The 13,397-nt window shown below is 53.4% G+C and overlaps 3 protein-coding genes across 3 annotated transcripts; 1 reads left to right on the forward strand and 2 right to left on the reverse strand.

Moving 5' to 3' along the window:
* Positions 1–609: 609 nt before the first annotated feature.
* G6M90_00g060100 (uncharacterized protein) lies at positions 610–9,403 on the reverse strand (the record flags this gene model as incomplete). The annotated part of the gene is made up of 3 exons (XM_014689093.2): positions 610–6,203; positions 6,260–7,538; positions 9,260–9,403. The coding sequence occupies 3 exons, from the start codon at positions 9,401–9,403 to the stop codon at positions 610–612; spliced, it is 7,017 nt and encodes a 2,338-aa protein (XP_014544579.2).
* Positions 9,404–10,171: 768 nt separating this feature from the next.
* Positions 10,172–11,105, forward strand: npgA (4'-phosphopantetheinyl transferase NpgA; the record flags this gene model as incomplete). Its single annotated transcript, XM_014689095.1, has 2 exons — positions 10,172–10,258; positions 10,320–11,105. The coding sequence occupies 2 exons, from the start codon at positions 10,172–10,174 to the stop codon at positions 11,103–11,105; spliced, it is 873 nt and encodes a 290-aa protein (XP_014544581.1).
* A 225-nt stretch (positions 11,106–11,330) lies between these two features.
* Positions 11,331–12,319, reverse strand: G6M90_00g060120 (uncharacterized protein; the record flags this gene model as incomplete). Its single annotated transcript, XM_066130691.1, has 4 exons — positions 11,331–11,660; positions 11,738–11,885; positions 11,956–12,127; positions 12,202–12,319. The coding sequence occupies 4 exons, from the start codon at positions 12,317–12,319 to the stop codon at positions 11,331–11,333; spliced, it is 768 nt and encodes a 255-aa protein (XP_065986708.1).
* Positions 12,320–13,397: the final 1,078 nt, after the last annotated feature.

The raw sequence follows: 13,397 nt of genomic DNA on the forward strand, positions 1-13,397 counted from the left end.
CTATTTACTGGCGCTAGCCACAGACCATCTCGTAACGAGTGACCGTTTCTTGTTTTTCACCCTTCCACATTCGCTATGCATAAGAAACAATCAAGACATAGGAAACAAAAAACAAGTTCAAAAGGGTAGCTTGTTTAGAATGGTATAAGAAGAAAAAAACCAAAAAACGCAAAACAGAAAAACCTTCCACGCCCCCCTAACAGACGATATATAATGCCATCCTCCTTAGTTTTTCCTTCTTTCGGTCTTATCCGAGACCCTTTTCTTTTTTCAATTTCAAGTACTTGTCGTCTGCAGCCAGCCGTTTTCTTTACAACACGCGAATCGACAAAAACATCCAAAGGGGGTATCTTTCTAGGGGTAGGATTCGCATTCGCAGTCTGGTGTATTGTGCATGTGTCAAAACAGGTGCGTTAAAATCAAGCAGACGCAAAATGACAAAAGCCATTTCGCTTTCTTGAGGCAAAAACAGAAACGGACAAAGGAAAACTGTAGTTTTAAAGAGCAGTGGCTTGGCTGTTGTATATCGTATCAACCCAGTTGCTCCAGTCATGACCATCCCCGAATATTTTTATCCGCTAGTCATCATCAAGAAAATATATATTAAGCTCAGTCCTCTTCGAAGAAGTCATGATCGTCAAAGTCGCCAGGTTGAGCATCGGAATCGTATCCACTCTGGCGCATCATAGGCGGCGTCCTGGGTTGTTCGACGCGCTCCTGATGCCGTGGCGGTGTATTGGGAGCGGCCGGCGTTTTCTCGGACCTTCGAGAGCTATTGGATTCTCTTCGGTCACGGTCCACGGAGCTACTTCCCTGCAAAGTGTAGCGACGACCCGTGCTAGAGAAGGCCGTGGGTTGCGGTCTATTGTCCGACGTCGGTGCTTGACGCAGACCTGAGGCGGGCGGTGTCAGTAGTCCGCTTAGCAGACTGCTCTGGGAAGCTGGGCCACCCCTACTCTTAGAAGGCGTAGAGTTGCTCCCGCTAACGGGAGAGCTTAAAACTCCAGAGATGGTGCGGAAGCTCGGCTGGCTTGATTTGCGCCAGTTGCCCCAAGCAGCGGCAATTGGACCGATGGTCTGAGCAACACGAGGTGTGGCAGCTTGGATGCTCTGAGCAATATTGGGCAAGCTAATAGCTGAGCCTCCGTTTAAAGCTCTCTCGCGCTCCTGTTCTTCCATCTGCAGGTTAGCCCTGAGTCTAATGGCTGCGTCCTTGATAGTATCGCGGTCATAGTGGTCGCCAGACAGGGCGGAAATGATGTCTTGAAGGTCGCTGTGTCTTACAGCGAGTAACTCGCGGAGCCAGCTGATTTCATCATCGCGCTTTGAAATTTTAGCAGCAGCGTCAGGGTCAGACTTGGAAAGGGACTGCTCGAGCTCCTCAATCCGCTGCTCACGGGCCTGAAGCTGCTCCTGGAGAACCATGATAGACTCTCGAAGAGCCTGAGGTGAGATCTTCTCCGGAAGTTCAAGAGACTTCGGCGCCTGTTGAGGTCGGGAGACAACAGCTGCGGCGCCAGATTCGGTTCCGGCTGTTTTCGCTGCCTGAGCGGCGGCAGCAGCAGCTTCCTTGGCAATCTCCAACTTGTCTTCGAGATGCATGATGCGGTCCTGGAGGTGCTCGATTTTGGATGATGAGAGACTGAGTCGCTCAAGAAGTTGCTGCTCCGTACGTGAAGCATCCTCAGTAGTGTTGTTGACCTGGCGTTCGTAGCGCGCTTGCATGTCTTCAATCTCATTCTGGTACTTGCGCTCAGCCGCCTCCAGCTCCGCAGCCTTTGTGGACTGAGCCTCCTCGAGCAACATCTCATTCTGGGCCTTGGCAGTATCAGCCTCGAGTTTGACATTGTCAAGCTCGGTTCGAAGCTTGGAGTTCTGTTCCTCCAACTCTTCACGAATGACATTGACCTGGTTGTTGGCCGCATCAATTTCGGTTTGCAGAGACATTCGGGTTCTCTTCACTTCGCTGGCGCCGGACTCTCGCGCTTCTTCAAACTCACGCTGGTAGCGGGAGGCAGCTTGTTGGAGCTTGTGATTCTCGGTTCGTAGCTCGCCCAGCAAGCCCTCAAGTCGCTTGCATTCGTTGACGGCTCGCATGCCAGACCTCTCATTCTCCTGCAGACGCTCCATTTCTATCTCAAGACGCTCACGAGTCTTTGCTTCAGCCTGCAGTCTAGCCTCGAGGACTTCTTGCCTAGCACACATAGCCTGGTCTCTCTTGATATGGCGAGCATTCTCCTCGGCAACCTCGCGGGCAGCCTTACCCATGTCTTCCTGAAGGGACAAGAACTTGGATCGCCAGGATTCACGAAGCCTCTCATTCTCTTCAAGCTGAGAAGTGAGCGTGTGAAGCGATTTCTGCAGGTGCTTGTTCTCATTAAGAGTATGTGCAAGCTCCCCAGCAGTGCGTCGTGCAGACTCATCAGCCCTCTCGGCTTCTAATCGCCAGTGGTGGTTGTCCTGGCGAACAGCCTTTAAATCAGCATCTAGGGCGTTGAACTTGTTCGTCATTTCAGTCTGAGACTTGGTCGAGTTGGTCTGGGCGGCCTCCAAAACGGTCATGCGCATCGCATTCTTGCCCCCCGTCTGTTCCAGACTTTTGATTCTCGCGTCTTTCTCATCAAGCAGATCGCGAAGCCGTCCTTCTTCTTCTGAAGATATTCTAAGAAGACGTTGCACTTCGGCGAGTCTATCTTCCGCCGCGCGACGAGTCTTCACTTCTTCTTCAGTCTTGTCCTCTTGATGTCTTAGACGTTCTTCAAGATCAGCAACCCGCTGATCGAAAACACTGCGGTTGATGATTTCCACCTCGACACGAGTTTCGGCTGCCTGGAGCTTCCTGTTCAACTCAGCACCAGCATCTTCTGCCGCACGGCGTTCCGCTATCTCCTTCTCTGTCTTCCTCTGTTCGTTGGACAGTCGTTCAGCAAGATCCATCATCATGGCCTGAAGCTCGTTGATCTTGTTCTGGGCTTGCTCATCAGGGCCAGGGGTGAGCAGCTCTCGGCCTCGTGCTTCGCTTTCCTTCTCTTCATCTGGCACGGAGGCAGTCTTCAGACTAGCCGTAAAGTGCTCCTTCATTTCCTCAAGGGCCTTCAGGATCGCAGAGTCATCATTCACGGGTGCTTCTCTTTCAACAGCAGAAACGATTGGCTGGTTGCGTTGCTGGGCCGCGAATGCTTCGGTAACAGCCAGTCGAATATGTTCCATCCTACGATCACGGCGCGGGCTGATGGAACGTTGAGGAGCAGGTTCCTCGTCTTCGTCATCCGCGTCGCTCTCCTGCATCTCTGCCGACATGCTGCGGATTTCACGGCGAGTTGACTGATTGCGGCGGTGCTGAAGGGTAAGGGCCTCTTGAATGGAACTAAGTGTCTTCTCGAGGGGCTCTAGTCGAGAAGCCAACAAAGTGCCAACAACCTCGTTGACACGGCCATCAAAGAATTGAGCGCGGTTCTCCAGCTTATCATGCTCATCTCCCGTGAAAGCACCTTCCCAGTCACTAGCTGGTTCACTTGCAATTTCCGCGTCATCAGGATCATTGGCGGAGTCGGGTGATCGAGAGCTAATGGGTGGATCGACAAATGGATCCTCCAGTTCGGTGCTCAACATGGGAGTAGCATCGGGGATAACATTGAACTGACGAGGAGTAAGGCTGGTCCCATCTCTGGAAAACTCATCGATTGACGGCTGAAGGGCCTCAACAGGACCACATATCTGTGCATTAGGGGGCTGCGACTGCCAGTTTGAGGACTCGAGCAATTTGTTGACTCCCATAGAGGGGTCTGTTTCCATTTGCTGCATCACTGCGTCGATCTCTTCGAATGTCGGCTCGCGATCTTCGCTGATATCGACCAAAGGCCTAGTCTGGAAGGCATTAGGAACAGTTGCTGGTTCCGGCATCGAGAGCGTAACAGGTTCATTCTCAATTGACTGAAGAACATCAGGCTGCTCAACGACATCAGGCGATTGGGGTTTAGCAAATCGGGATGCAGCAAGGCCTCTGGGCTTGGGCGTAAGCCTAGCACGGGAGGCCTGAGGCGTAGACTCAGCAGTAGCCTCCTCTTGTGCAGGTTCTTCTTGAGCAGAATCTTCCTTCTTGTCACTGCTTCCGGGGCTTGGAAATTGAGCAGCAGGTGGTGCGACAGGGATAAACGGCGTAGCAGTAGCCGGCAAGAACTTTTGGTCTTCGCTGTCTTGGGTCTTGTTTTCGAACAACCCACTTGATGGCAATTCGGGCGTGACAACTTTTGGGTCAACCCCGGAGTGGGAAAGGCTCCTGGTTGTCTCTTCGGCAGGTGATGTTACAGATGGAGCAGCTGTGGTAGCCTTGGTGTCAACCTGATCAGAAGTAACTATTGATGAGAGTGAAGTATCACCAGGCTGTGTCTGTTCCCCATCTATAGAGCCTTCTTCGGCAATGCTGCGATCGTCCCTCACCTCATCAGCGTGACCAGGTTGGATATCTTCTTCCTGTTCTTCAGGTTGTTCAGCGAAGGCAGGCAACATGTCACCATCAGGTGCAGCACTCTTGGCCCGCTTAACTCTAGATTCGTCAGCTAGCCGGCCATCAGGTCCATCACGAAGCTGGTCATCCTCTTCAGCGCTAGGAGATTGGGCAGACGATTTACTAGACGGTCTGATAATGGGTATAGCCTTGGACTTCTTCGCTGGGCGCACAATGTCTTCTGCTGGAATGGTAATGTTACCAAAGATGGAGTCTTGACGAGCAGCGTGACCACGTCCGCCAGTAGGGCTGGTGGCCAACGGCTGGAAAGGTGTAAACGATGGGGCATCAGGTCGAAACTTGGGTCCACTCGTAGAAAAGCTGAAAACACCTTGTCCGGGTGAGAATGAGGGTGCACTGGCATGCATCTTGGATGCGCCAAACTGTGGCACAGGCTTGGTCGGTTCCAGAGACTGCGGGATCGCGGTACTAACACCTGCTTGGAAGGTTGCCGGCTGGAAGCCACCTGAGAAATTGTACATGGCCCCCGGAGTAAACGTGCTCGCAGGGTTGAACTTGAATTCGGGCGCTTGGACATTAAGTTTCGACAAAGACGGCTTGCTACCGTGGCTGGATCGTCTTGTGCTGCTAGCGCCAGACTCGTGATCTTGCCATGGGTTGCTGACAGTAGAAAACGTCTTTTGGTGTTGTCCAAAGGCAGCTGCAAAATCGAAGTCCTGTACAGGGGTTCCCAAATTACTAGGGTTCGTCTCAATCTCCTGAGCTTCATCCTCGTCCTTGTGTGTTTCTGGAAGCTCCTTCAAGGAGCCCAGCTTGCCAAGACCATGCTCGTCAACTTGTTCTTGAAAGAAGGTCTGTGTTAACGAGTGTCCCCTTGAATGGGGTCTGGGATGGTGGAGCTCCATAGCTTTGCCAGGTTCATTAGCAAAACGCTCAGCGACCGTGAGTCCCTGTGATGACTGATCTCGACTGTGCATGGCAGCAAACGGCTTCGTCACCATTGACTGAGGGTTGTAGTCCTCATGTTCAAGTTGATTGCGGAGTTGCTCTTCAAGATGGTATTCAGCATCCTCAATCTCAGCTTGCAGGTTGTCGCCATTGTGCATGGTCGGTTCTGGAGTCTTGGAAGGACTTTTGCTGAAATCTTCCTCCTCATCCTCACGTACGTCCTGTAGGCGTGGGGACGCAATAGATCCCATCTGCTGAGGAAAGTATTGCAAAGACTGGTGACGCTGGTGAAGATTGAAGCCAGGACTTGCAGACTGTTGCAGGCCGTCGAGGCCGTACGGCGACTGAGGAGACAGAATTCCACTCAGGCTGGCCAAAGGTGAGTCAGTACGGTTTAGACCCTGCAAAATACCAGCTGGGTTTGACCAGCCATGTGACTGAGCAAGCTGGAAGGGTGAGTTCCCGGTTGGTAACGAAATTGACTGGCGAGGGTTGAACTTTCCAGGAGCAAAGGACACCGGAGATGCGCCAGACGGCAAGCCAGGGCTTGCAGAGGCCGGCAAAAATTGCGCTGGAAATGGATAACTCGGAAGCCCGTGATTGCTAGATGCTGACGAGGTGGGGATCGGGGGAGAAAAGGGCAGAGACGGATACTGCACTGAAGCTTGTCTGGATGGATTGGTTGTTGGCGGGGAGATTGAAGGCTCCGGGGGCTCCTCCTCGGCGAAGGAAACACCCAACGCGCGTAGCTTGGCCTCTTGAAGCTCGTCAACATAATTTTTCCACGCTGTGCAGACATTAGCAATTGTAACCAGGCACATGCAAACAGCTATGCGGACATACCGTTCAAGTCAGGTAACAGAACTTTATAAATTCTCTCTGATCGCTCTCGGGCCATGTCATTATCTGTGGGCCAATCTTGTCGGCTCTGGGAGTCATCGGTGCCGGGGGGTTGGTATCCTTCAACTAAAAGGTCGAATCCATCAACACTGTAACCCAGCTCTCTCCATGATGAAAACATCTTCTCAACTTCTTCAGGTCGAAGAGGCATTGGAGCACCTCCCGCATGGCCGCGTTGGTCGTCGCGGGGGACGAGGACCATAATATTTTTGCCTTTCCATGGTACCTTCTTCTTGATTCGTGGAGTCGTCATGGGCTCCTTCGGCAATGGTTTTTCTTTGCTCTTGGTGGGTGTGATGGGCGTCTCAAGCTCTCCATTCATGTTCTGAGCGTTGCTAGTCTTGCTCTTTTCGAAAACGTCCACCATGGCGACGTCTGTTCGAGGCTCAATTGGTGATGCGACATCCCGTGTGAGATCGACCTCGTGTAAGGTCTGCTGTAGTTCTACGTCAGACATGCTGCTGTCCACTCCACCGGCTGCAATCTGAGGAAGCTCTTTGGGTTTTAAAGTCTCAACACTGGAGCGCCGTCGGGTGTGGCTAGCCGATGACTTGCGCGACGCGGACTTTGGTTTCCGAATAACACGCGGAGTACGGGGATCGCTGTCGTCGAACCAAGCTAGTTGGGAGCCGCTCAGTGAAGAGTGCTCGCTGTCGCTTCCGTCACTGAACCAATGCCGTGGTTCGGCGTTGACCACACCAGTTGTATGGGTACGAATCCAGTCTTCAGTGAGGCCCCTGTGTTGTCTCCTAGCGCGATTCGCCAGGACCGCAGCGGCAGCACTGATTGTTGTCTGCGGCTGTTGGTCGTCGGGATTCTCCCCTGGCTGCGGACGAAGGAAAGGAGTCTCAATGTTCAAGTGGTGAATTGGCGAGTCGTCCGAAGGCTCACTGCTAAAGCTCTGCCGACGGAGATTATGGTCGGTTCGAGGATAAGGAGAACCCCAGCTAGCAGTACCGAAACTACTATTTTCTTCCCCAGACTCAGGAGGCGGAGTTCTCAAAAGTTGCGCAACCCGGCTAGGCAACTTGGGCGCGGGCAGCGGCGGGAGTGCTGGAGAAGACTCGATATCTTCCTCTTCGCCGTCAGCTGTAGACGCCGTCGACAAGGCTGGGGAACTCGGTGACGGATGTCGAGACCGGGATTCTCCAGTGCCGTCCTGTGCAGATGCACCAGGAGCAGGAGTCGTTGACGAGATTAATGGCGACGTCTTTACAAGAGCCTGCTTCCAAAAGAGACGGTCCAATGGTTAGCTTGTGGAACATGTTACTAGCTTCAGCACATGGAAGTGGTTCGCAGTGTCAAGAAAGAAGGATTCAGATTGAGACAGAACACAAAGGCTCCAACCTCGTGCATGTACAATTGTCCCAGTGCCCCCTACTCTTCCACGCACACGCTGAGAAACAGACGAGAAAATGGGGAGTCTCACCAAGTGAGATTCAGCGCAGACGAGGATTGTGTCGCCTGCTGCTGATTCTCTTCTATTTTCCCTCACAAGCTCGACACCGAAACTTGCACGTTCTCGATGGCAGGTATCGCAGCCGTCGAGCCGTCGGGTCGTCAACGAGGGTAGCGCGACGCGTCTTCCCGCTAGGATTCCACTCCGAGGAAAGGGGGCGGGTCAATGGGGCACCACCACAGGGCCACGGTGCAGATTTGCGGCGGTCGCGGGCGCGGGCTGGAAATTGTGCGCTGGTGCTGGTGCTGCCTCCGCAAAGGTGTCGATACGTATATTCTTAACGGGACGGCGACAGCATCAGAAAAAGAACAGCACAAGGACGGGCACAAGGACGGATCGATGCGGCCGGACACATCGGAGGTTCGAAGGACGTCGTGGAGCCCGATGGCGGGAGCAGGACGGGGGAGCAAAAACGAAGATGTAGAGGCACGATAATTCTAAGCGACTTGGCCAAAGGGGAAGCCGGAGGTTGGGGGCGGCCACCCAGGTCCAACAGTGGCTAGCTCTCAGTGCTGGCCGGCTGGCTCTGGCTCGTTCAGGCTTGGCCTTGTTGTTCAGGTGCTGCCTGGCAAGTGCTGCAAGTGTCCAGAATGTGCAGGTATTTGGTCAGTCCGCCCGAGTGGCAGGTCCGTCCTGTTCTAATAGAGATTCCAGACTGTATTACTACTCCATGTCGATTGGCGTCGTATTGTATTCACTCGATACAGAGTCTAAACTGGGGCGACCGACCGACCCAGGTCTTGCAGTCCCAAGCAGCACAAGTGCGCGGTGGGCCGAGCTCTTGATTTGTGTTTCTCACACGGCCTCCCAAACCACGCAGTCAACACAGCGACCGGAATCAAACAAGACCATGTACCATCCATGAACAGTCGTAAACGTCGAAAATCCCAAGTGCAGGCGTGCTGTAGTTGGTTGTTCTGTTCGTCTTCTTCTTTCACACTTTGGTTTCTCACCTGTCGGCCACGGACGGAACAAGGGCAACTCGAACTCGAACGCTTTAATGAACTGACCCGCCCTGGGGTACATGGCGCCAGTCACGACGTAATCTCGGTCCAAGGGCGAGTGATGGAGAATACAAAGAAGCCGGGATTAAGCACGGTCCCAGTTGCAGACTGGCCCAGAGTTCAAAAGTATTCCCAAACAATTGTCAGGTCGTGGATCCCCCAATCTTCAATCACCAAAGTACCTCGACGTCTAGTTTGATTACCCAATGCCAGGGAACCAGTTGACCATTTCCCGTCCTCGCCATCTCCGGCACGCATCAAGTTCTACAAACGCGTGCGTAAATATCTCCCCCGCTCCTGCTAAAGGCGTAACAGTAGAACAGAGCAACGGTCAATGCCCACAAAGCTGTCTTCGGAGCACAGAAGAAGGTGTGCGCATGTGTTACCGAGGGACTGGCTCATGCCCAGATGTCATTCACCATCACCACTCAACGGAATGTTTGGCGACACGTCTGGCCTGGCCCCATCCGCAGCACGAACCCGGCCAATAACTGCGGTACCACTAATGTCTTGCTTGACAACTCGAGCACCAAAGTAGGGGTCCACGAAGCTCATGTGTCCACTTTCAATGTTGTGTCCACCGCCTCTCTTGGGGAAGTGGACAGCTCCACAGGGTGTCTCCATTGCTCTATTGGTGCCAAGCTGACCAGATGAGTGATGGTGGTGAAGTGGGTGGCCGAGGTGGGTGAAGTGGCCAGGCACCATGCCCGGGAACTAGTTGCCCGACGGGGTCTTCCTCCCGTCCAGATGTTGAGTTTCACGAGCCACAGAAATGCGCTTTTTGGGTTCATCCCGTGGCGTCAGTCGGTGTTTTTTTTTTTTTTTTCGACACGACTGGCATGTCGAAAAACACGCATCTCAAGAGTAACATACAATATTCTCTGCAACGCTTCGCAGATGTTCTTTAATTGCGTGCACATAATGCGTTTTTGCAGAGCTTTCTGGATCGAGCTGAAGAGGCACTCGATATTGGATGTTTGGGCCATGACGCATGCATGTCCTGTCAGTCCATGTCGGGTTTGTTGATATGGCACGAGTTGATTGGTTAGACTCCCCAGCCTCTCCGACATGTACGGAGTATTTTCCAAACCACCAGACATTATGCAACACAAAAAATCAAGACATTCGACCGGGCAATAAAAGTCGGGGACACAGTATAATACTCTTAAATATGACTCTGATGAGGCTTAGCAGCGGCTCAAAACGGAGCTCATCCTCCACGGCTCGCCTTACCCTACAATCCAACACTGCGGGGCAACGCTTTTGGTGTCACTGAACGACTTACACCTTGGGCCACACGTTACATCTTACACCTCATACGGTCTTTTTCTCACGCAAACCGCAATCAATCCCCATCTCCTTCCACTGTCAACTCGTAAAAAAACAGCAGCTATGAGTCAGCCCCTCGTCCTTCAATGGATCCTCGACACACGGACGCTCTGGCCCGAAGCCACAGCCACCAAGGACCTCGAAACAGCGGTACCCTCTCCCGCCATGCCCCCTCTCTCCTCTTTCCAAGACGTATCTAACGACACACAAGGCAAGCCGGGCCCTCTCCCTGCTCACCCATGAAGAACGCGCCTCCGTCCTAAAGTACTACTTCGTCAAGGACGCCAAGCTAGCACTGGGCTCGGCGCTGCTCAAGCGCCACGCCATCTCGTCCACGCTCCGCATCCCCTTCTCAGCGGCGACGCCCACGCGCGCACCGCCCGGCTCCAAGCCCGTGTTTTTGCGGCCAGACGGGTCGGAGCCGCTCGTCTTCAACGTCTCGCACCAGGCGGGCCTCGTGGCCCTCGTCGGGGTGCTGCGGCGGAGCGCGGACGGAGGAGGCGTGGACGTCGGCGTGGACGTCGTGTGCCCCGGGGAGCGGCGGGATCGCGACCACGCGCTCATCGCCAAGGACGGGTGGCCGCGGTACGTGGACATGCACGAGAGCGTCTTCGCGGCCGCCGAGTGCGCGCGGCTGCTGGACCTGGGCCGCGAGGTCGGCCGGGACGAGGCTCTCGAGTACTTTTACGCGCTGTGGTGCTTGAGGGAGGGCTATGTCAAGATGACGGGGGAGGCGTTGCTCGCCGAGTGGTTGGCGGAGCTGGAGATGAGGAATTTCGCGCCGCCGGACGGGGTTTCAGACGGGAGGCCGCCGCTGGAGGTTTGGTTTCGCGGCGCGAGGGTTGGGGGCGACGTGCATGTGAGGCTCGAGAGGTATTTGGCTGATTATATGATTTGTACGGTTGTCAGGGGGGATGTAGAGGGCGGTTTGGCAGGTGGGTTTGAAAGTTTGAATTTGAATGCGCTTTTGGATGCTGCTGAGAAGAGTAATTTGTGAAAAAAAAAAAAGAGGGCATAGGGTTGGTGTGGTCAACGTGAAACGGATTTTTGAACAACCCGGGGATATTGTTGGGCATGTTGGCATGGTTTTTTATACACGGAGGAATATTTGTCGTGGTAGGTCAAGTTAGAGTCATTGTTCATACTGGTGTGCCAACTAACTAACATTCAATATAGAACCTGCGATATAGACATTTTGTTTTCCTTCTGATTCAGCGCACATCTACAGGTGCTGACCAAAGAAGCTCAAAAGAGTCTTGTAGCCGCGCTCATATTCCTCCTTGACTCGATCGTTGCTCAAGTCGGAACGGGCAGCCATCCAGCCGTGAATCTGATCTTTGAAGATCTCAACGTGCTTAGGTACCTTGAGTGTGTCCTCGAACTTCTTGACATCCTCGGCGGGCTCGTCGCCGGAAGCCAGCAAGGCCATGGGAACGTTGATGCCCTTGGCGTCAGCCGGATCGACCATGGCAGGGTGGACGGAGGCAATGGCCCCAAAGACGTTGTTGTCTGCCTTGGTGGCTAGGGTGGCGACCTTACCGCCCCAGCAGTACTGACGAGTTTTGATTCCACTTAGTTGCTAGTTCCGAGCATATCTTCATGATCAAGGCGAGCAGGTCAATAACTTACGCCGACAATACCAAACTTGGTTAGAGATGCAAACTGCTGCTTGACGGCTTGGACATAGGTAGGGAGCTTGGCGGCCGTGGCGGGAGGGGGGAATTTGCCAAAAAAGGCACCGAGCTTCTCTTTCTTCTCGGAAGTGTCGGGGGGATACCTAGGCGTGAGTTTGTCAGTTTTTGCCCTTGCGCCATCTCTTCCTGTCTGAGGCCCCTACAGAAACTTACCATTCAATGGCGGCAGGGTTGCCCTTGAACCAGTCTGGAATCAAGACCTTGTACTTGTGCTCACTGTCGCTGTGAGCTAGGATGTCAGCACCCTGAACAGTCTGTTCAAAGTAGCCAAAGATGTCGTAAATGACGACAATAGCCCTCGTCGCATCAGAAGGACCGGTGACGTCTATTTCCCCCAAGTCCAGCGTCAGCTCCCGGCTCACTGACCACCCAACGGTTCCATCCGGACAGCATACGTACAAGTCTTGTAACCGCCAATTTCTTCATAAGCACCCTTAGGCTTGTATCCCTTGGTCACAATGGGGGGAACATTGCAGCACGGCTTGCTGTGGCCGCCGGTGGCGGGCATGGTTGACATGGTGGGCGATTGGGTGCCGAAGCGCAAGCTGCTTAGGTGTGATGTTTGCGTCTTTGTAGTTAGTGGGTTCAATAGTCGTTGAAGCGAACCAGCGGTGGTTCGAGATGGGCTGCGCGAGGATAATAGTGCAAGTTGCAGGGATTTACACGATGGCAGACGTTGACTCGAATATCTCGACATCCACGATGTTGGAGAGGGAGATGCCGTGGAATAAGGCAGAGGCGTCCCGGACTTTCATGCACGGGTATTGGCCCTCAGAAGCTTCTTTGAGGTAAAGTGTGGAGATGCAAAGAGGGGCCGGGTGGCAAGACCGAGCTACAGATGGGGAGGGGGCAATCGCGATTTGGAATATCGCGAGCATTGGTGTTGTCATGGCTGTGAAGGTAGAGCTAGAGCTGTGGTGGGGGGTGGGGCAGCAATAGAACCTCGTTCAAGTCATTTCTGGTGAAAGCTTCGAGCACTGGCTAACTGGAATCTTTGGCGCCCTGGCCGGTTGGCTAAGGTCTGGTTGGACAACAGAGTCTGCGTGCTGCGATTTTAGGTTTTCTTTGTGGAGGTGGACGATTGTTCGAGCTTTCCGAAATGTCTACATAAGTACTTATGTACTTAGTTTACGGTCAGTTGGGGCGGGACAGGAAGAAGTACCAGACAATTCAGACACGGAATGTTTAGCCAGATATCTGGTGACATTTACATATGGGGCCAGCTGTGAGGTAACCTAACAGCTGTCAGGAGGGCCCGTGTATTTTTTTCAGTCTACATACTTTACGGTTCAGCGTGTCGGAACAGCTGATTTCCTTATGGGAAGACCATGACAAAAAAAATCAACTACTTCGACGGTCCAATATTCTTCCCTGCAGGCTGGTCTGGAAATCCAGCCGACCATGTTGGGAAGAATCTCACCGACGAAGTGAGCTCAAGACCAACGTTCACATACCAAGCTGTCGAACGAGGGAAAACACTTGGTCCCCTGGATAGACACTCAGCCCCTACATTGAAAGCAATGAAGCTAAGGTCTTGCACAGGCTTTGGGTTAGCTAAATTTACCATTACAGCAGCTTAACGCAGGTCACTCCCC

The sequence above is a fragment of the Metarhizium brunneum genome, chromosome 3 (genome assembly GCF_013426205.1).
Source record: "Metarhizium brunneum chromosome 3, complete sequence".
Lineage (NCBI taxonomy): Eukaryota > Fungi > Ascomycota > Sordariomycetes > Hypocreales > Clavicipitaceae > Metarhizium > Metarhizium brunneum.